Raw genomic sequence first — 22736 nt, 5'->3', positions numbered from 1 at the left:
GAATCTATTTGTAAACCTATAAATAAGCGCAAAATCCCAGGATGTTTGTATAATTGACTAGCTGGATTTCATTTTCTGAGTAAAATTACAATAAAGCTTGGATGATGTAACCCAGGAGAGAAATAAAACCAATTTAATGTTAAGACATCAGACATGGCTTTTGTTGACTTAATGCTTCATACGCAATAGATGAGACAGATAGAATCCCAGGTAAGACAGAAGTGACTGATTGAGGTCTGAGCTGGCATGAGGACTTACAGTTGTGGGGAAGAACGGACTGGTCTTGAACTTCTTCAGACACATAGTGAAGGAGTAGGTGCCAAGGAACAGGATGAAAGACATCAGAGTGATGTCAGGGACAAACTCACAAGCCAGACCCGCCAGCTTGCCACCGTACTTCAGGCACTCATCCCTGCTCAGAGATGCCCACGTAGCATTTGGAATCTGCAGCATGGATTCATAAAGCCATGAATACAGGGGGTCTGTAGAAATCCTTTTTTAAAAATTTAAGATCTTTTTAATGCCACTTCAAGCAGAAATTGTAATGTAAGCTTTACCAGAATTAATGCTCATATATTAACACTATAGTAACTACACCAACTTTTTTATTCCAGTTTGTCTTAAAAAAGGTCCAACAACTGACGTGAGAATAATACATCAAACTTTATAAAGCGTGAATCAAGGCATGGGTGACTCAGTTACAGAAGATTCTGCTATCAAGAAACTACAATCAAAACAGAGGAACAACAGACTTGGATTAAGACATTTAATTTTGCATTCTCCAACATCATGAGCTTATGAAGTTCTTGCAGGCACCATGGATGATATCTTACCAAGTACTGTCCTGCTATAGACCAAGTATTCATTTCATAAGATGAACTAGGTCACTCTGCATAAAGCAATTTAGCATTCCCTATGCATATACACTGGTGTAAATTTATGTAATATGTATAGACACCATGTACAAATGAATTAAATACAATGAACGAGCTATAGGTAACAGTCTTCAAATGGCAAATCCCAATAATAAAAGGTTTAAAGAAAGGACAGAGAGTCTCCTGGGGTAACGATATCTTTCACGTCATTCTGATGGTGCCACTGTAACTTTAACTGGCCCACTGCATAGAAAGGATTCATTTCACTGAGCAGACCTTGTCTGTCTGCTGAGCTAATTCAATGTGGCGACAGTTAGCCTGCCAATTTTCATAACTGTGAAAGAAAGGCTGCCGATTAGAAAATGCAATATCATTATTGACCCAGCATCCTAATTATAACATGGTGTTTAGTTTCCACCACTTAGGCAAGTCAAGCCAAGGCAAGGCAAGCCATTACCACCTCCATAAACAATAGACACAGCCCGGAAACACAATTTCTTATGAATAGAATAATGAAGGTGCATGAAAAACTATTTTTGTTATAGAACTGGATTACATTTAGATTAATTCAAACTGAGAAAGGGCCTGTGTTTAGACCCAAGTACAATGCTACCGCAGTTCATATGAAAGACAACTTTTTTCTTTTTTCAACATTTCTAAACGGCATATTCTTTTACTGTAACAAATGGGGTCACAGCCAGGGCACATTCAACCTTTGACAATAAATACAGGTAACAAAAAACAATGAATGCATACAAAGGAACATATTAGCTTGCTCTCATACTGCAGGGTGAACATCATGGCAAATTCTAATGGACATTATCAAAATGCAGTTTTTACCATGGGCATTTGGGTATTTAGTCTACATAGTTTTCCTTTCCCCTTGCCATGGACTTAACTGTCCATGTACAAAGAGGTTGAACACATAATACATCCATAAAGCATGTCTATAGACATTTATAAAAAGGCATAACATTATAGAAATGTTAATTATGCATTATGAATACATTATGAAGCTCTCATTTACCTTTATAATCAGAATCAGCTTACTCGTCAGTACAATGCAGTACGAAGCATCCTTAATTCTGATACCAAGCATAATAATGCATGATGAAGGTATCTATAGTGCATTACAGATGAGAGCTTCATTGGAACTTATAAAGAATTACAATTATTTATAATGCCTCATGACTAAAAAGTTGTTTTATTAATTCTTATACTTACCATAATAATGCATTATGAATGTATCTATAATGCATTACAGATGACAGCTTTAAGTGTTCCCAAAAACTGTTCCATTTAAAGTTTCATTATATAAAGCACACCTATAACTACTGGAACCAAGTATGAAAAACCACAATATTGACTACTGCTGGCAACATTTGGAGTGACTTACCAGATTTGTGCTGTTGATATAATCCATAACATTTTCAGAGGTACTCGAGTCATTCCCTGTGGAAAGGAAAAACTCGTGTGTTTCTTCAAGAATCGAAAACTTACCAATCTTACGTGAATGAGATTCATATCTATTTAGATAGATTACTAAAAAAAGCCCAAATGTGAAAGCAAGCAATCCAACCATAAGGTTCTGGATCGTTTAAAACTCAGACGCAGCAATATTTTATGATTTCTACTTGTTTGTGGCCATCGACTTTTTCGGAAAATGTAAAGTTTTAGTTAGCAGCATCTTGCACCATTTGATCCAAGTCATTTTCCCTGAATCACATTATACTCTACTGTTCCTTGACCTGCACAGTAAATATATATGCTGAGCAGGGTCAGGGGTACCAGTAACCCACAGGTCCAGGTTACTGAAAAGTTCGGGCAGCATTTGTATTGAAATGTTTGTATTTGTGGGTAGCAGAAAGGGGCAGATTGGAAGGATATGGCACAAGTTCACTGCAGGACAAACCTGGACAAAGATGACAGATGAAAAAACAAACAAACAAACAAACAAACAAACAAACAAACAAACAAACAAACAAACAAACAAACAAACAAACACCCTGTTCAATAGGTATTGGGCATTAAAGACAGTCTGAGAAGATGGGAGTAGATACTTCTGAGCGTTTTCTCCATCACCTACTGGGATTTATGGGGTTCTTGGTATGGTTTTAGCACAATCAAAGCTAGGAAGTAGAAATACAAATTACAGAACCTGGCCCTTACCCAGAGTGGGAGGTATACAGCGGCAGTCATACTGAGTCACATAGTCCATCGTAAAACCTTTGTGAATGGGGTTGTGATCAGCCAGTTTAATCATCTTCTTAAAGGCATCGTAGATAAAGATGAAGCTGATGAGTGAGGAAAATCCCTCTTCTGTGAATCGAGTGAAGTACTGCACCAGGAAGCTGGCATCCGTTGCTACCAGAATCAAGCAGAAGAATCCCGACCACAGGCCGATCCATAGCCTGAACTCTAAATAATCAAAATCGTTGTCCCTACGGGGAGAAAAAAATATCATGTGTGTGTGAATATCACACTGAAAAATGCTATTCTGTGGCAAGGCTGGAGGTAAAAATGAAGCATTGTAGCCATTTAAATGTGTAACGTCATTCAATCAAGCCGACTACAAACTTGAAATTTACCACACATTAGTAAATATTAGCACTGTAAGTAAACTGGAAGCTATGGTGCAACCGTTCTATATTCAAGATTTAAAATAAAGGTTAATTATTTATAGTGGAACATAGTGAGTTCAAGGAGAGGTAACATTAGACCTTCATAGTATCCAATGAGAAAGCGAACTCACTGCAAACTGAGCGATCCAGACACGCATTTAAAAGAATAGTGTAAGTGTGGCACAGGACAGTCAGCTTCTCGATGAGCACCTATGGATCTATTAATATAAATACTTGAAACTTACGGATTTTTAAAAGTGACAGAATGATACTGAACAGGTTTGAAAAATGTAGGCAAAATGATTTGGGTTGCATGTAAGAATACTGAACTTTTACTTCAGTACCTCCCAACAGCAACAGAAATAAGCTGAAAAGCTGGCCAGTCAATTGCCTTTTACTTTGACCTGATAAGCTCCCTGGGGACTGTCCCCTCCAGAAACAGCACATGTCTGCATAGCAGCTGTAGATAAATACAAGGGCAATTACAAAATCTACTACTACAAGAAGTTACAGAAAATGTTAAAGAACAAAATTTACTTTCTAGAAAGTTTTAAGATAATACACCCAATCATCTCATTGCTGACTTTGGTCTCCTGAGATGTTGTATCTTCAGCAGATTAATTTGTGGATATAGTCCAATTATGAACCTTTTTAAAAAAAAATAAAAATAAAAAAATCAAAAAACAATTCTTTACCCATATACAAAAATGCAGGATGACAAAACTCACTTGCTAAAATTGAAAAGGAGTCTCTCAAACACCAGCACAGGACCAGTGCTGCTCAGAATGGTGAGGGGCTGACCGGCCAGCAGACAGAACATCGCCCCACTAAGCGCTGTGCCCAGGAAGCTCTCCAGCACTCCCTGGATACGAGAACAGAGCACAACAACAAAGGTATAAATTCAAGGCATCCCCAAGCAACAAACAAAGAAGCACAATTCTGCACAGTGATGTCAGAGGCTTGACTGCAATTCAAGGCCCCATGAAGGTGGCTGCAGAACTCGCCGAACGGGGGGGAGGGGGGCAATGCGTAAAACAGTTGGCCCAAATACCGCTGAAATCCAAGAAATTATACCTAATTTCATCTAAATTATTTTCTCTAAAAGGTTTACCACTCAAACAAAAGGTGGCCAAAATCAAACATTCAAATAGATTAGGTCAAATGCAAAACCACACAAGGCCACTCGCACAAAAACCTTTAAAAGATATGCCAGTGGAACAAAAGAAATCAGAGATGAAACTGTTGAGGTAAAGAAACATACTTGTGCAGTTCTGCATTTTAAAGCAGACCTATATTTCTTTGCGTTATGTAAAATCTTACTAAATCAGTACATAATATATTCGTTGGGTAAGACAAACAAAACATCACAAACATAATATGTAATGTAAAGCATACCATTAATATCAATATTAAAATTTTAGCATAACACAGCTCCAAGAAACATTTCATAAGACAGTCAATGGTCTGTTGGCATGAGAAGCTAATTACTCTGACCTACTGGTGCTGCCTGGACAAGATCAGGTCTACTCAATGATACTAATTCCTGAAAACATCAGTTAAACATAAAGAGTTTGTGTATGTCTTTGTACTTTTGTGTGAACAGCTAACATGTTAACAGCTAAAATGTTGCATCTTAAAGTACTTCTGACTTGCATCAGACCATCTCAAACCTCAGGGTTGATCTTTGAGCAAAGCAGCAAGGTTCAAGCTCACCTGCATGTTCTCTGTGGCATCCCCTAGCAGTCCCCCGAAGGTGATGGCATTGGTCACCGTTCCCAAGTAAATGAAGAGAATCGCAGACAGAGACTGGATGTGTAACGCATCGTAAAAGTCACTGGCGAAGAAGGGCACTTTCCTCTTGATGTCAAGTATAAGGCCACCACAAAACCTGATGATGTAGTACATGTACTTTTAAGCTGAGTGCTCCAACAAACCTACGTACTAAACACACTATCAGGTGACATTTTATGTTTAACTTATTTAGGAGCATCTAGGGGATAAGAGCCCTATGGTGAAATAACTCTGTAATAATGCTGAGCATGGGATTTGAACCGGTGACCTTCTGATCACGTTAAGGCATTCTGACCTGCTTAGCCACACACTGGCCCATCTTTTTAAGGGACATCATGTTTTAATACTGTATTAATACTGCAGCTGCTAAGCACACAGGCCACAGAAGTCCCAGTAATGGCTTGTGAGCGGTTTGGGTTTATTTCACCTTCCAGGACTTGCTACAGGATGTAATGGTTTACAGAATAACTGTCCATTAAACCTACATTTTGGTTTAGATACATAATAACTACGTGTGCCATGGTAGCTGATGTGAATCATCACCTTACCTTCCTGTAAACTTAAGCTCGTCAGATTCGTGGTGGCCCCCACTGCCTCCATGTCCCCCTTCATGGGGGGTGTCACCATTCATCTGCATGTTATCACCACCTGCGTACATGTTCTTCCTACCCGAAGCAAACAGTTGTTTTTCTTTTATTAAACCAGAAGTTTCCATTAATGTTGCATAAATATTTAAAACGTTTCAAGTTCTGTGGTTAATGCATGGCACAAACCCCAAACATACAGTTCCTAAAATGTCCTGAGCTATTTGCAGTGATTAAGTCCAACCAAAGGACAGAAAATCAAGCAGTAGAGAAAAATACAAGACTAGGAGTATTAACCTGAATTCAGGTTAATAACCTCATCATGTGCCATGAATGAAGTCACACCTTTACGTGGGATTTTGTATTTTCCATTGAAACTTCCAAACAAGAAGTCAATACAAGCAGATGATACATTTATTACTAAAATACTCCATTTCAGATGAAGGTCAAATTTCCCACTGTGACTATCTAAAGAGGTCTACAGTATATCATATACTGCAGTAAATGCTGGACTGCTGAAGATTTTCCATAACATCTGAACTGTATATGAACTGTTCTGTAATGAGATAAAGATCATAGCCTATGGTAAACTTAAGTTTAAATAAATAAAACCTCAGCAGATGACACATACTCTAGACATACTCTACCCTTTATTGATAACTTGTACTAAAATAAACACTGTTCTAGAGATAGGAAAAGCTAACACCTCAACACCTCCTACCGTTTGTCTGAAGATGGAAGAGACTTTGGTGGCTCTATTCGGATTTCAGGGTCCCATTCACCAGGAGGCAGAACAATGACCTCATCCAGAAACTCTTCAATGCCAGCCAGGAGGTCTTGTCTATCCTTGGCCTTGTACGCAATATCATGGAAGATCTGTGTACAATAACAGCTACAAGTTAAACAGACATATCACTTGCACAATTACTCCTTCCCGAATGTAGGGACAGTACTACTAAACAAGCTCGTATGACGACATCACATTGCGTATACTGTACATAATGCTTTATGGTAAAGCAATCAAACAGAATTAGTTAAAAGCTGACAAGAAAAAACGTAACTGTCAATGAAAATATACAATCAATATTGTCTTTATGATTTTCCTTGGAAACTACAAATTTTCTACAAAACAGAAGATCCTGTTTTATGTGCCTTCGCTTTTTTTACTGCTACATTTCTGCTGGATATACTACACTATACTAGTGAAAAGGGAATTAATGATCATGTTTGGTTTAAATCTTCAGAGTGACAGCAGCGATAACGTGGTTCTGTTTCCATGGCGTAAATAAATGCGTGGAAAGACACGGAGACAGGCGTAATCGAGCTAAAGCTAGGAAAATAGAGACGCTTGCAGAGTCACTGTTTGTAAACAGTATAACATGAGGAAAGGAGATAACTGGTGGGGGGGGCCGGTTGAGCTTCTGAAGAGGATGAGACTGAAATGACTTGCTCTTTGCTTACACTTCAAATGAAAATTAAACAAAATTAACATTACCCTTTCAATGTCAGTTGATTTGTGTGTTTCATTAGCAAAGAGGAAGCAGAAATGTTTAACCTTGTGTGCAGTGCCCAGTTATCAAACGGTGACCACAAATGGACGTCACACACACATACCTGTTTCTCTGCAGTGCATTGTAAGATTTACCCCAAAGAAATGAGTCTGTGGAGTCGTCCAGCATTATTCTGCGTACTTATGTAAGGTAACGCTCAGCGGGTTAGCACGTTGAGGTGTCATGGCTATGCTTGTGCATCTGGTTTTATCGTTTTTAAAAACATGAATGAACATTTAAAAAAAATGTTGATATTGAACTTTATACAGACTGTGGAGTTGAGTAGTTTGAGTACAGCCTGAGGGCCACATTCCTCAGTCCCCAGTTCCCAATTACGCAGAATGTCTTGTGCTACCATTTCAATATACTTCCCCAACAGACACATGCAACATTTGGAAGATTACATTTTAAGTACATAATGAGGTAATGCTTTACATTAATTGCACCTTCATAATGCATTCATAAGCAGCATGTAAGTATACCATAACGTCTTACATACCTTAACAGCTGCAGTATACGTTAATAACAAACATTATACAATTATAATATTTGTTATTAATGTATATTACAGCTGTCATTGAAGGCATTATGAATGCACTGCTTTAAGACATGTTAAGATATACATGCTGATGAATGCATGAAGGTGCAGTCAATGCAAAGTATTACTTACTTATATATGGCTACCTATATATATATATATATATATATATATATATATATATATAGGTATATATAGGAGAGAGAGAGAGAGAGAGAGAGAGAGATTAGTCTGTATCATACAATAAATGCATAGACAAAGTAACTAAGATCCTTACTTCATCAGACATAAGCGTGGCTATCGCTCTTCCTATTTCATGGTAGGACTTGGCTTTGCCTTTGGGTCCCAGCAGGATAAAGAGGAACCTAATAAATACAAGCAGTTTACTTGTGCAGAAAAAAAGTATAATAATCTGAATAGATTCAGATTTTAATATATCAATCAGCTATATAAAAGAAGCCCCCACAGAGCCCTTCATATCATTTTACAAAACATAAGTGATGTATCACAAATTTGTCACGTATGGGTTAAATGAAGGAGGACACTTTTCGTTGTTGTGCACTGTGTGCTGTGGTGTGTCAACAGTGACCACTGATCACCAAATTCTAAATTGTAGCTTTATGCCCTTCAGAAAAAAAAAATCCTTGGTAATTTTAAACGAAGCATATTAAAAAATATTGGTTTTTGGCATGTATGTGTGTTTGTCAGATATACATTACAATTTGGGGACCAAATGTCCCCACAATGTGATATAAATCTGTTATTTTGATGTTATGTGAACCATTTTTTCGGTCCCCACAAAGGGAAATTCAATTTCATAAAAACCTGTGAATGCAATCAAAAAATAAAAATACCAAAAGTATTTTGTTTGGTTACTTATGATTAAGGTTAGGGATGGGTAGGGGTTAAGGTCATCATGTTGGGATTAGGGTCTTGGCCATATAAATGAATGGAGAGTCCCCACAAAGATATGTGTACAAGTCTGTCTGTGTGTGTGTGTGTGTGTGTGTGTGTGTGTGTGTGTGTGTGTGTGTGTGTGTGAGAGAGTGTGAGTGTGAGAGAGAGAGCCATACCTCGTTGGTACTGGAACTTCAGTCAGAGCTCCCAACATAACAGCATGTTGCAGGCGAACAAAAGCAACAAAAGGGCTGTCCAAGAAATCGACCTCCCCCACCAGGACATTGGAGGCCTCTGCATCACGAGGCAACTTTTTCATGAATTTGTTCTTCAGCTTAAGACACAAAAGAAAAGCGATGAAGAGAGCAAGGGCAAATAGATTTACAAACTACAAATCTAAGCTGACATACAACATTAAGTTACTTGGTCAAAAGCAAGAATTTATAGTTCCCATTTAGTGGAACAAAAAAAAAAAAAATGGGAAAGAAAGAAAGAAAGAAAAACACACTATCAATGTTCCCATAATGTGTATGAAGACTGATGGTGCTTAGAGAAAGGGGTTTGTAGCACCCATTATTGGTTCTTATTCTTTGTCCCTCAAGAGTTATAAACTTGCCCTTAAATGAAAATAAAACCAGTGGCAACCTTATTACAGAACCTTGAGTCCAAACACTTTTACCTATTCATCTGCCAAGACAGATTAGAGCCGTTTCCTAGAAACAACACTGATACTGAAAATAACACCCTGATTATAAGTTCAACCAAGCATATAAATCATGTCAGCAGTACCGTTTTCTAATCTCTGAAAAGGCAGACAGAATTCCAGTAGTATTCATTTTAAGGCGTTTTTTTCTAAAAATGTCATCATGAGATTTTTAACACCAAAAATCGATCAAGGGAATAATACCTTTTAAGTGCAACAACATTAAAGAATAAACAAACAATAAGTGACAGAAACATAAAGTACCCATGCATACTAGGCATTGTGGTGAACCTGCATCTTGGCCACCGGATAATATGAGTAACATATTATAAATCTATAGTCAAACATCCTTATCCTCAAAACAAAGTTCAGATAAGTTTGGCAATCTTAGGTATCATAAATATGGGATTAAATGGATTTAATACCTCATAGACTTTCCATTAACAGATGGCTGCTTGCAACCCCACTGACAACTTAACGAAATCCCATAGCCAGTAAAAACACGAGCTTTCAAATGAGACCGATTAATATGACAAAGAAAGATATGAGGGGACGACAGGAAACGTATCCAAAAAACCTGACTGCACATTCATCGCAGGATTATGATTCATATCATCATGAGGATTAAAAATTAAAACTTAACATTTTCATCCAAAGAGACTTACTTAAAACACTCATGCGATAAACACAGATAAGAATAGAAAATTACAGAATTATCTATATGATAAAGGAGGATTGTTTCCCATCTGGGACAAATAACTTTCAGTCGAGTAGTAAAAGAATTACCATCAAAACCAGCAAATAAACTCCCAAGAATATCTGTCAAATAACACATTTCACACTGTGTAAACCTTTCAATAGAATAGCAGACAGAGGGTTAAATTATGGCTAGAAAAAAAAGCTGATTACATGGTTTAGGCTGGTGGTTAAGGATGTTTACCCTTTTAAACAAACTGCAGTCTTCAATGTGTGAATCTGCTATTAAATATTGTTTTGATTCATGGGTTACACAAGACATTTAATTTTGGCTTCACTTATACATGGTCCAGTGTATCTAAGAACTTGTGGTTTAAACTTATAGCTAGAATGTGGTCAGCACAGTAATTATAAGAAAGAAGGAACACAGAGACCTACTTCCAAGCCACATTAAACAGACATTTCACTGCTTTAGAGTAATTTTCTGATTCAATTAACACTACATTATGCATTACTGATTTAACACACCTCAGCATGAACCAATGTTGCCCATTTCCGGTCCCAGAGAGCCAGAATGTCACATAGTTTGCAAAGTTCCCTGTTCAAATCTTAATCAGCTAATTATCAGGTTTAGTAGGTGTGTCAAGCAGTGAAATTGGCCTCCAGGAATCAGAACTGGACAACCCTGACAAACAGATGGTCAAAGAATTTATAAATTTATAAATTGTATCAGTATTCTGTTCTGCTGTTCATTTGTGGAAGAGCTGAAGTTCCCCCCCCCCCAACAAATTACTAAATTACTAGTTTAAACAGCAGAGTAGAGGGCAAAGTGTTTAAAGTACATTGGCTGAGGAATAAAGAGATAAAGGGTGAATTGTATCATTCTCTTTCAACAACCCTGTGACGTAGAGGGTCAAGGTAAGACACACACCCACACAGTTCCAGTAAGTCGGTCACTGAAGTATCTAGCGGCCAGTACAGATGTCATAAAGTTAACAGTTCAACTTGTACCGAGCTTTATCTTGAGTGACAGTTTCACCCCCACCCTCCCACATACTAGCATATGTCTGACACTGTAAAGTGGGCGAGAGAACTTGGAGTGCCCCTCATATAAGTAACACTTCTGTTTTTCATCTTGTTTTATGCCAATCACTCAATTTCATCTCCTTTCAAAGGCCTGCTCACGTACATAATCCCAAAATACCAGTTACAAAGGAGAGTGTACATTGTCCTTAAAAATAATACTACTTTATAAAATAAAATACATATTTACAGCTTTGATATTTATACTGGAAGTACAACAATGAATGAAATCTAGCAAAACCAAAATAAATCAGTTCTAGCACATATTATTATTTCTTCAGTCATCAGTACCCTGATATCTACAAGGAAACAGTATAGGGACACTGGAATAAAAATGTAACTAACCTGATCTTTTTCAGGTTTGTCAGAGAAGTCATTCAGGCTGTTGGATGTCAGGTTTCGATGTGAAGTCATTGGGCTACCTGTAAAAAGATTCATCAAAAATTCCTAAGCGCAATTCAAATATTAAGCAATTTCTCACGAAAGAAGGGAGTCTGGTTACTATTAGAAATTAGTGGAAAAGTAGAACATGTGGACCTAAGACAAAGAAAAAACCCACATATCAGGTATATGGATGTGGAACAAGCACTGTCATGTGATATCTGGTCTCAGCCTGTCTATAATATCTACCGAAATCTATACATAAAACAGTGATCGGTGAAATTAATCATTAAACCTCAAAAGACCAGTAACACCAGATTAAAACTCTAGCCAGTAGTTCACTTTCCAAGCTTGGCAGTGATTGGCAGGTCACAGTAATTCCACCCACCATGGGTTTCAACACCTCATTTCTCCCCTCACCAGAAAAGGTCTGCAATTTCCGAGGGTAACGGAGATAGAAGAAACCTACCATTATTACACTAAGCTCTTTATAAGAACCCTGAATAAGCAATAAAAAGTAGAGTTGTGTGCAGAAAAAAATCAATAGCTGCTTCATACTCCCACTGTTATAATCACTCTTTATAAACTCTCAAAAGCTCTGTTCCTGTTAAGATACAACTGATGCGTTGACCGGAAATCTCCAGTCTGCTGTGGTTGGCTGCAGACAACATTGCTCATGCTTGAGTCCTTCCTCTCACAGTTCCCTCCAGTAAATTTTCTTAGGCCTGTCAGCTGAAATATGGCATATAATGCCAGTATTTATAAGGAGTAATTCAGTGAACTCCTTATTGGTTCATAATCTCTCAAAAATTAATTTCTTAAGTAAATGTCTTTGCTGTACATGCATATGGTAGGTCGATGGGAATTCTGCTGACCTCATACTTTGGACGTAGCATGTGTGAATGTATGTATGTACTTATTTTGGAACACACACACACACACACACACACACACACACACACACACACACACACACACACACACACACACACGGAAGATGTTTATATGGTCTGCAATTACTCAGATTCATCCCCATCATCAAAATCACTGTAAATGCCACAGAAGTTTGTGGGGAATAGAATGGTCATTCTCAGGCCACCACAAATACTATGGTTAAATCCAAGGTAATCCAATTTAAAATTACTATAAACAGCGTCCAAGACTTCATCCTGTATTTTTCTTGTCTCAATGGTTTTTCTATGCTTCACAGCTGATCTTGTCCTCAAAATTCCCATATCACGACATCTCATTCTAAGCTGCTCCTTGTTCATGCTTGCTTTAATCGTCTTGCTGACAACTGCACTGTCACTTGTACAAAGTAATTTCTTTTCTTTTTCCGTTGTCATGTCAGAGATCCAAGAACCTCAACAAACTGCAATGTGATCCAAGATGCTTCATTATGTTTACCTAGAAACTCTGTCAATTATTACTATCCAACAGCCAACCCAAAAAGTCTTAATCATAAGGTGTCAAATTGTGTCGACTGAGCTATTCCTGGGTAGTCATTTGACTTCAGTCAAGTATACTTCAGGTAAAATCTGTTGCATCCACAAGCAAAATCTCTTTTGCTGGAGTAAATATGTTCTACATTTATTTTAAGAGGCTAGTTCAATTTATCATAAGTATACTTGCTTACAGAGACAGGTCAATGTTAAGCAAGACTGAATTGTTAATGAGTTTGAAAACACTTTAATGAAGGACTGAAACATTATATGTAATGATGCAATGCACTTCCTTTAATGTCTGAAAAAGCCTGTACTTTTTTTTCCAACCACGCTAATGCCTAATTAAGGAACACATTATATAAACATCCAGCTTAATCATCACTTAACCGAAGTGTAATTCTGACTGGAAACAAAATTACGTTCAGTAGCAACAAGGTGATAACAGATGGACAAATTTCAATATAGTTACAGTCCATGTAAGCCTGTACTGCAAAGTACTGCGCAGGAAAGCAATATTTCTGTGACCATATTCCTACTTCTGCCTTTATCTGTTTTCTAGAATTCCGTAAATTTCCTGACTTACAATTTCACTGTTATTAGTCTTTGAACAATTAATACATTTAGATATGAAGACCAAATGCTAGACATTTTTCGTGTCCAAAATTTTCCCAAATAAAATGACCAATTTTATTACAATGAACACACCTATATCACGTACCATGTATCATGTAAAACCTGCCTAGGGGCACATCTTTACAGAATAATTGCTGAAAGAAAAAAAAAATCATAATTTCCTTAACCACTTAAAAGAAACAGAACACTGGGGGAAGGATAATAAAAATACATTAACAGGGAGGACTAAACCACTGCTTCCTACAACTCAGTGCGGTCTGGAAATTCAGCTAGCATTAAATAAATGTAGGTATCATCACTTTTATTCACATTAAAGGTATGATAATGAAGCTGAACTGGTATCGCAGTGTATACACCACGTTTACACATTCACCATGTTCAGTGCCTCTGTTTTAAAGTTTAGCATATTACACAAAAGCACCACAAAATGACGCTATTTCTAGCCAGGAGGCTAAAATACTCTGCTTTGCTTTCAGGACACTTAAGGAGCCGTTCCATGCTCATACTCCTGTGGACCTGTGACTCAGATGTGTCCCTGGATGTTAGGCATGGCACAGGGTATTGAACTGGGTTAAATGCTTCAGCTGAAGGAGAAGGTTGCAGACCAGGTCAAAAAAAAAAAAAAGGCAGAAAAAAAAAAAAAGTAAAGAGAATGAAAGTTGACAAGGCACCAATGCTACAGTAGAGAGACTAGCACAAAGCAGAGAGAGAGCCATTATAATTAACACTAAAATGGCTTTTGGTGCATAAAGAATTACAGGAATATTCTTACTTTTTAAGCTTTCTTTAGATGGTCAAAAGGTGAGCTTCGACAGTTTGGAAATTGCTATTCAAGTTAGTGTAGTCACCCATAATAAAATCCCTTTCTGCCATCATAAACATGTGATATTTCAATACATGGTCACCAAATATGGCATATTGCATATTATCGTATCCCTCAGGAAAGAAAGACGATTGTCACATGGTATCCCCTAATTACACAGGACAGCAGTATCAAGTCCAGTCTTGGGGGACGTGCTTCACATACAAACATAAAAAAAATTGTGCCTACAGGTGATCCTGGGCATTATGTACTTCAGCCATGTCCTTTTCAACAAACAATGAATAAAACTGGCAACTTTCAATAAGCAGCGGTATCACGTCACATTTTATCACTGATGAGAATAAAAGAAACCACCTAGCAACACTGGCATTTGCCCATGTGGACTGCGAGTCAACTTTGTCAGGAAGAACAGTATTGTTCCACAAAGTTTATGCACATATTAGTCTAACCCAAACCCAACTTGAAGGACTGGGGACATTCTATCAAAGGAAAGGTATACGATTTCCTTTATAAAAAAAAAAATCTAAATTCTTTTGAACAAATGCGTGGGAAAGTGTCAAACTGAACTCCGGCAAGCAATAAATCCTCCAACTAATTGGTGGTGCTAGTAGTAACACATCTTCATCTGGCCTTTTATAATAGTAGGTGTCCATGATATCCACAAAATAAATGTAGCTTAACATTATAATTTAGGTAGCTATGTTGACTTTTAACGTAATGACAGCAACTAGGGCTATATTCATGGCTAGAGTATATGGATTTAACATTCTAATCTGCGCACATTTCAAATTGTATCTCTGGGAACGGAATGGTTTGTGAAGTGAGCAGTAGTGTAATTGAAAATAACATGTAGGAGCGCTGCATGTCAATTAGGGCTTGAACTTTTTCAGAACTATGAATAGGTAGGAAATGTTTCCAGGTACTCAGATTCTGAATGCAGTTATAGTACGAGCTGAGGTCAGCTGGCAAGACAGTGAAAACAGATGAATATGACATTACCAAAAGCAACTAAACAGGTGGGAAAATGTATAACAGCAGAAACAATTTCCAATATAGCTATTGCTGCGGAAAAAATAGTGACCCCAAAGCTTCCAGACGTAAAGACACTGATGTATGTGTTGCAAAAGGGGTCACTTATGAAGGGCAGTGTGGGGTTACAGGCACCTGTTATACTGTTGACCTTACATCACATACTTACAAATAACATGGCTGGGATTATTCTTATATACTTATAATATTACCGCTGTGAAAGTTCTACTATATTTTTGGTAGGACTGCAACTATTTTGATTTAAAAGAGATGCCAATAAAGGAGCATCCAAAACCACCAAATATGATACAGTACCAGTGTAAATCAAGGCCACTAGTGACTGGGCTCCAGCGTGACATGGTCTGACCTTTTATTACAGACGAGATACTGAAATGAACACTGGAAATATAACCTCGCTTCCAAAAAAGTAAAATGTAAATAAAAACAGAATGCAATATCTACAAATTATATAAACCTCTATTTAAACTGAAAATAGAACAATGACAAAGTATCAGATGTTGAAATATTATTGTTTTATGACAAATATATATTCAATTTGAATTTGAGGCCAGTAACATGTTTCAAGAAAAGTTTGGACAGGGGCATGTTTACAAATATGCTGCATCACCTCTTCCTTTAACAACACTCAGCACTTTTAACAACTGCAGTTTAGCAGTGTCTTGCTGAATTATACAAGGCCTCCTCTGAAAAGGACACTGTCAGGACGGCAGCATATATTAACATGCATTTATTTGTTTAATTAGTCTTTTTTGTAATTTTAATTATTTTATTTATTGACGTACAGCACTTTGGTCAGTACCAGCTGTGTTTAAATGTGCTTTATAAATAATTTTACTTACTTTACTTACTTACTTTACTTACTTACTAATGCACCCTCATACCATCACGGATGCTGGCTTTTTAACTGCCCGCTGATTGTCCCTCGTCTCTTTAGCACGGAGGACAGGGCATCCATGATTTCCAAAAAGAATCTGAAATTGATTCGTCAGACCACAGGAGACGTTCCCATTTTGCCTCAGACCATTTTAAATGACCATGGGCCCAGAGAAGCGGGCGGAGTGTCATCCTGCATTTGTAGATGCAGTGACAAACTCTGTTCACAGGCCATGGTTTTCAGAAGCGTTCCTGAGCCCATACAGTGATTTCCACTAGTATCATGTCTGTTTTTAAATGCAGTGCTGCCTGAGGACCTAAAGTTCACGACTATCCAATATTGGATTTCGGCCTTGTCCCTTGCACTCAGAGAATGCAGAGAAATCTTTCTCTCTTAATGATATTATGTACTGTAGATGATGAAATTCCCTAATACTTTAAAATATTAGGTTGAGGAACATTACTCTTAAATTGTTGCACTATTAGCCTACGCAGTCTTTCACAGAGTGCTGAACCTCTCCCCATCTTCACTGCACAGAGACTCTGCCTCTCTGGGAGGCTCTCTTTATACCCAATCATCTTATAGATAATTATTACCTATTTATCGCTAGTCAGTCACTAGATTCATTAGACTTTGTCATGCTGCTGTATTACTTGTTTATATGCACATTGCACTGTGTATAAATCCATTTGTCTAACCCCCCTCTTTTGCATGGGCATGTGTTTTGAACTTCAAGTATTGTGGAAGCTCCCTCTCATCAATGCTGTTGTATATCACACTGTTGGACCTGGGGGAAGGCTATTTCATGCCTCATCTATATATAATAATAATAATAATTGATACTTTATTGATCCCCGTGGGGAAATTGTTTTTACGCCTCCCTCAACTTGCTCTTTTTGTAGAGTAAGCTGTCCGCAAAGTTTTGATTGTTATATATGGTTGATATAACAATATTTCAAAAAATCAATTAGTCATGTGATCAAGTTGGACCAAGACAGGGTTTAAAGTAAAATGTAAATGCTTCATTTAAAAATTAGGTATTTTAAAATTACAGCTGTAATTATTTACACAGGGTAGAGCATCTCTATTTATACTGACAAAAAGGCATAGGAATAAAATATGGTGGGGACAGTGGATTTTAACTTGCTAACAGTTGTCCTTAATACCACGATATACAAAGTCTTGATGAAATTTTGAAAAGCAACTATTTCAGCATTTTGAAATCTTGACTATAAAATTTGCCAAGATTTCAGAAGTGCCATATTACCACTATATCACCCAAACCTAGTAACAACTTTAAAACTGATCATGAGCATTTAACCATTACACATCTGCCCTCTGCTCATCTGAATATCACTGCTGTGCGAATGCGCCGACTGTGACAGTCTGTGTCCACAGACAAATGCAGTATATACACAAGAGTCCACGCAGAACCATGCTGGGATCATAAGGGCACATAGTAAAGTGAAGAATGAACTAGGCTTTACACACCAATTTTAACATTACTTGGTGGTGACTTTATTATATGCAATCTACAGAAATACAACTAATCGATAACAAAATTCATTGTAAACTATTTTTATTAACCATTATTACTGATGTTATCCTTTAGTTGTTGCAGCCCTACACGACAAAGCCCATTTGACTCAAGCCTGGGATTTGAACCAGCAATGTTCCGATCACAGGAACAGTGTCCTGAACCACTGAGCCACACAGCACCCTATGGACTTCAGTGTACATATTACCTCAGACAGTGGTCCAGAGTTGACAGTATAATTTTCACATTGCTATAGAATTATCTTTCAATCTACCATGTCATCATAAGACAAATCTACTGAAAATAAAATTTAGGGAGGTGAAAAACAAGTAAACTGACTTAAAAAGCAAGCTGATTCAAGCTGATTCAATGCTTTCTCTCTCTATGCTTGTATACAAATAATAAATTAAAGGCAATTTTTAAAAATGGATGCATAGTGTATATTCTCCTTTACGTTTTGTAATATTAAAAGATAATCATGCCTTCCTGTCTAATGTATAAACTGGACAAAGCCGTCTTGTACAATTCTTGATCTTTGTCTCTAACAAAGTAATATTCAAACGAGAAAAAACAAGAGTGAATGTCACATAACTGGCTCTGATATTACCATTGTCCGGGTTGGTAAACAGTCTACTTGCACTGGAGACTGTCTTTCCAATGTCAGCCAGGGATCGCAAGTTGGACTTCTTGGTCTGGTGGCGATGTCTGCGCAGCAAGGTGTACATCACCTGGTCCTTGAGTTCGGCCTTTAAGAGACCACTTGCTATTTGGTTTTCGGTAATCATCTCTGCAGGAGAAATACAAAAGCATTATTATAAACCAACTAAAACTGTTTAAGAGGATAATTGGCTCCAATATCACAAGCTAATGTTCTGCTTCTAAATACATTACTGTTCAAAAGTTTGAGTCACTTAGGAATTGCCTTGTTTTCATGAAAAGAGTTTGAATAGGAAATATAGATAAATAGGAAATATAGTCATAGATAAAGTTAGAAAATCATTTTTGAAATTAAGATAATTGTGTTCTTCAGACTTTGCTTTTTCCCCCAAACAGTCTTCCGTTTGCAGCAATTACATCCTTGTAGACCAGGGATGTCAAACCCCAGTCCTGGGGGGCCGGAGTCCTGTGTAGCTTAGCTCTTTCCCTGTTCCACCACAAATGGATTTAGCTTATGAGCTGTGTGGTAATTAGCACAAGGAGTTGAATCAGGTGTGTTAAATGAAGGTAAACCAAAAACTGTGCAGAGCTCCGGCCCTCCAGGACTGGAGTTTGATATCCCTGTAGTAGACCTTGGGCATTCTGGATGTCAGTTTGTTGAGGTAATCTGATGAGAGTTCACCCTGTGCTTCCTGAAGCATCTCCCACAAGTTGGATTGGCTTGAGGGGCACTTCTCAGGTACCATTCAGTCAAGCTGCTCCCATAACAGCTCAATAGAGTTGAGATCCGGTGACTGTGCTGGCCACTCCATTATACACAGAATACCAGCTGACTCCTTTTTCCTTAAACAGTTCTTCCATAGTTTGGAGCTGTGTTTGGGTCATTGTCCCGTTGTAGGACGAAATTGGCTCCAATTAAGCGAACATCTGATCCGAATGATCCGAACACCTCAAACTTAGATTCATCTATCCAAAGCCTTCTAATCCAACCTTCCTCTGTCAAGTGTCCTTTGCCCATTTCTCTTTATTGGCCAGAAAAAGAAGCAGCTTTTTCTTTGCAATTCTGCCTAGAAGGCAAGTATCCCAGAGTTGCCTCTTCACTGTTGACATTGTGATTGGTCTTTTGCGGGTACTATTTAATGAAGCCACCAGTTGACGACTTATGAGGCATCTGATTCTCAAACTACACACCCTAATATATTTATCCTCTCGCTCAATTGTGCACTGGACCTCCCTCACCTCTCTCTATTGAGGTGCTCTGTGAAGGGAGTAGCACACAGCATTGTACAAGATCTTCAGTTTCCTGGCAATGTCTCACATGGAATAGCCTTCATTTCTCAGAATAAGAATAGACTGACAAGTTTCAGAAGTTCTTTGTTTCTGACCATTTTGAGCTTGTAATCGAACCCACAATTGCTGGTGGGGGTTCGGGCTGGTTATACTGTATGTAAAGTGTTTTGTGACAATGACTGTTGTTAAAAGCGAGACATAATTTAAATTGAATTGATGCTCCAGATACTCGACTAGTTTTACTGCTTCTTTAAATCAGCACAACAATTTTCATCTGTGCCAACATAATTGCAAAAGGGTTTTCTAATGATCAATTTTCCTTACAAACTTGCATTAGCAAACAACATTCCACTGGAATACAAGACTAACTGTTGCTGATAATGGGCTTCTGTAAACCTATGCAGATATTCCATTAAACAGCTGTTCCCGCTATGATAGTCATTTGGAGCATTAACAATGTCTGTCCAGTATTTCTGATCAATGTGATGTTATTTTAATGGACAAAAACCTAGCTGTTTTCAGAAGCAATTAATATTCTAAGTGACCCAAAATTTGCAGTGTAAGAACAAAAAAACACTCTGAAGTACATACACTGAATCTATCAGGAACAGGAGACATGGATTTTTAAGCCAAGAATCCACTGGCATACATACATACCCATGCAGCATAAATCATTTAAATACATATCCCTCAGAACATCAAAACATTCTATTTATGCATGGCCAGAAGTTTTCATAATGTCAATCAGGGCACAGCTTTCCCACAACCCTCCCTGATAGGGATGACAATGACAACTCACCCACAACTTGTGGAAGTGTGGATGCTTCCAAGTCCAACATAATGGTGCCTTTCTCAATACAGGTTTTCAGCTCAAACAGGCTGTGTAAGGACAGTGTGGCGACATGAGGCTTACTCCACCGCTCTCCTCCCTTCTCCACCTTCTCTTCAAACTTGATCCATCTGTGGAAAGAGGAACACCCTTTGGATTTAACTTTTAATTCACGTTTTCAAATTTTTGGCTTTTAAATTGTGGAATGTCACGCAATTCAGGTTCAATTTTCACTGCATAACAGAAAACACACACAGTCGCTTTGGAGGGTATACAGAAACCTGTACACCCCATTGTAAAATTCACTCATTGTCATCCTTATGAAATTCCAACTATTGTTCCCAACAATGTTCCATTTATATCCTAAGAACAATATCACCTTAGCATGCCATTAAATATGAAGATTGATTTCTAACAATGAATTTACCGATGACATTTTTCTTCAGGTCTTATGATTCTGAAGCACCTTGACAAATATTACCAAACAGAGATCACTCAGCCTCTATAATTCTCCATGATTCGACTCCTAGAGCATAGACCTTTCATAGTAGTTGATTTACAAAATGAATATGATAGAGAAGACCAACATTTCAACCAAAATTCAGCTATGCTACATTCAGATGAACATGGAGTATACTAACAACTTTTCAAGGCTCTATGGTTTCTAGGTTTGTTAAAAAAAAAAAAAAAAACAGGAAATAATTAAATAATTACTTGTAATAACACTGTACAATATGGTATGAAATACCAAGCAAGTTCAAGATTCCAGTCAGTTTATCAGACATCAAACCATGGTTAAAAAGAAAACATAGTAGTTGACTGCACGTAACATTTACTCGCAGCTTAAATTGATTGATTAAATTGATTAAAGCTTGCCACAAGATTAATAAAACTCCATTTCACATAATCAAACAAGTGTTTATTAATTTTAGTAAATATGAACCAGAATTGCTGGTACCACACTCTGCCTAAGACTTGTCACATATGGATCTGAACATTTCAACCTTGAGTCCTCACATGCAGAGGCAAAGCCTACCTCGCCGTCTCTGTCCACTCCATCTCCTGACCTTCCCCGGCCAGGAGTTCATCAAGTTCGGTGAAGAGCTGAGGTGGTGGAGGCCCATCATCCTCCTCACCAAGCATGAAGCGGATCCGCTCGGCAGCAGGTGAGACTAGAGACGGCAAGGAAATATGGTTCATAACCCAGATACACCATGTTTCTTTGGGTTTCCTGGTACTTCGGTTTGGTCCCACATTCCAAAATAAACCATGCAGCTTTGGAAACCCTTTCAGGAGTATGATCTGCCTTCTGTCCTATTCTTCCTGGGACAGGCTCAAGACTCACAAGAGGGCCATGGACTGGATAAATGGTTATGGAAGACAGGAAGGGCAAACCATAGTAAACCACAAAAATACAACAAGTTGGCTGTAGTCATCCTTAAACCACCAATAAAGGGGTTTCCTGTATTTTAAGAGGAAACTAACAATACTAATGACAAGCCCACACAGTTGCAAGATAACTAGCCAAAAACTCTGAAATTAAATACTGAAGTTCAGCATCATTAAAAAGCAACAACTTCTACATACATTTTAATCTTGAAGGATGGAGGCTTTTGGATTATTAAACATCTCAGCTGAAGGAGGGAAAACCTTTACCAGTCAAACAGGTACTTAGGCACACAAACAGCAGTAAATTTAAAACACACACTAGACTCCACTTCAGGGGTGTTGGCTGAAAAACCTCAGGAGAAGAAAGGCTTTCATAACCGTGAGCAACATCCTCCGCAAAATAACACGAGATAAAAAATGCCAAGTCATAACCAAATGAGAACTGAGGTGCGAGCTTTTAGAAGTCTCAGTAAATGGTTAGTGCATTAAT

General features: G+C 37.8%; 1 protein-coding gene across 2 annotated transcripts in view; it reads right to left on the bottom strand.

Moving 5' to 3' along the window:
- LOC111833445 (electrogenic sodium bicarbonate cotransporter 1-like) overlaps positions 1-22736 on the bottom strand; it is a 47123-nt gene that overhangs the window by 6815 nt on the left and 17572 nt on the right. For both annotated transcript variants that reach the window (XM_072714467.1, XM_072714466.1), the window contains exons 4-16: positions 21894-22029; positions 20828-20988; positions 18689-18868; positions 11684-11760; positions 9033-9190; positions 8237-8324; positions 6593-6747; positions 5836-5952; positions 5210-5384; positions 4225-4358; positions 3045-3316; positions 2272-2327; positions 259-444 (exon numbers count right to left, since the gene is read on the bottom strand). In XM_072714467.1, the coding sequence (XP_072570568.1) occupies positions 259-444; positions 2272-2327; positions 3045-3316; positions 4225-4358; positions 5210-5384; positions 5836-5952; positions 6593-6747; positions 8237-8324; positions 9033-9190; positions 11684-11760; positions 18689-18868; positions 20828-20988; positions 21894-22029 (1895 nt within the window). The remainder of the gene's footprint in view (positions 1-258; positions 445-2271; positions 2328-3044; positions 3317-4224; positions 4359-5209; positions 5385-5835; positions 5953-6592; positions 6748-8236; positions 8325-9032; positions 9191-11683; positions 11761-18688; positions 18869-20827; positions 20989-21893; positions 22030-22736) is intronic.

Source organism: Paramormyrops kingsleyae, chromosome 7 (assembly GCF_048594095.1).
Source record: "Paramormyrops kingsleyae isolate MSU_618 chromosome 7, PKINGS_0.4, whole genome shotgun sequence".
Lineage (NCBI taxonomy): Eukaryota > Metazoa > Chordata > Actinopteri > Osteoglossiformes > Mormyridae > Paramormyrops > Paramormyrops kingsleyae.
This window is presented reverse-complemented; position numbering and strand designations above follow the sequence as displayed.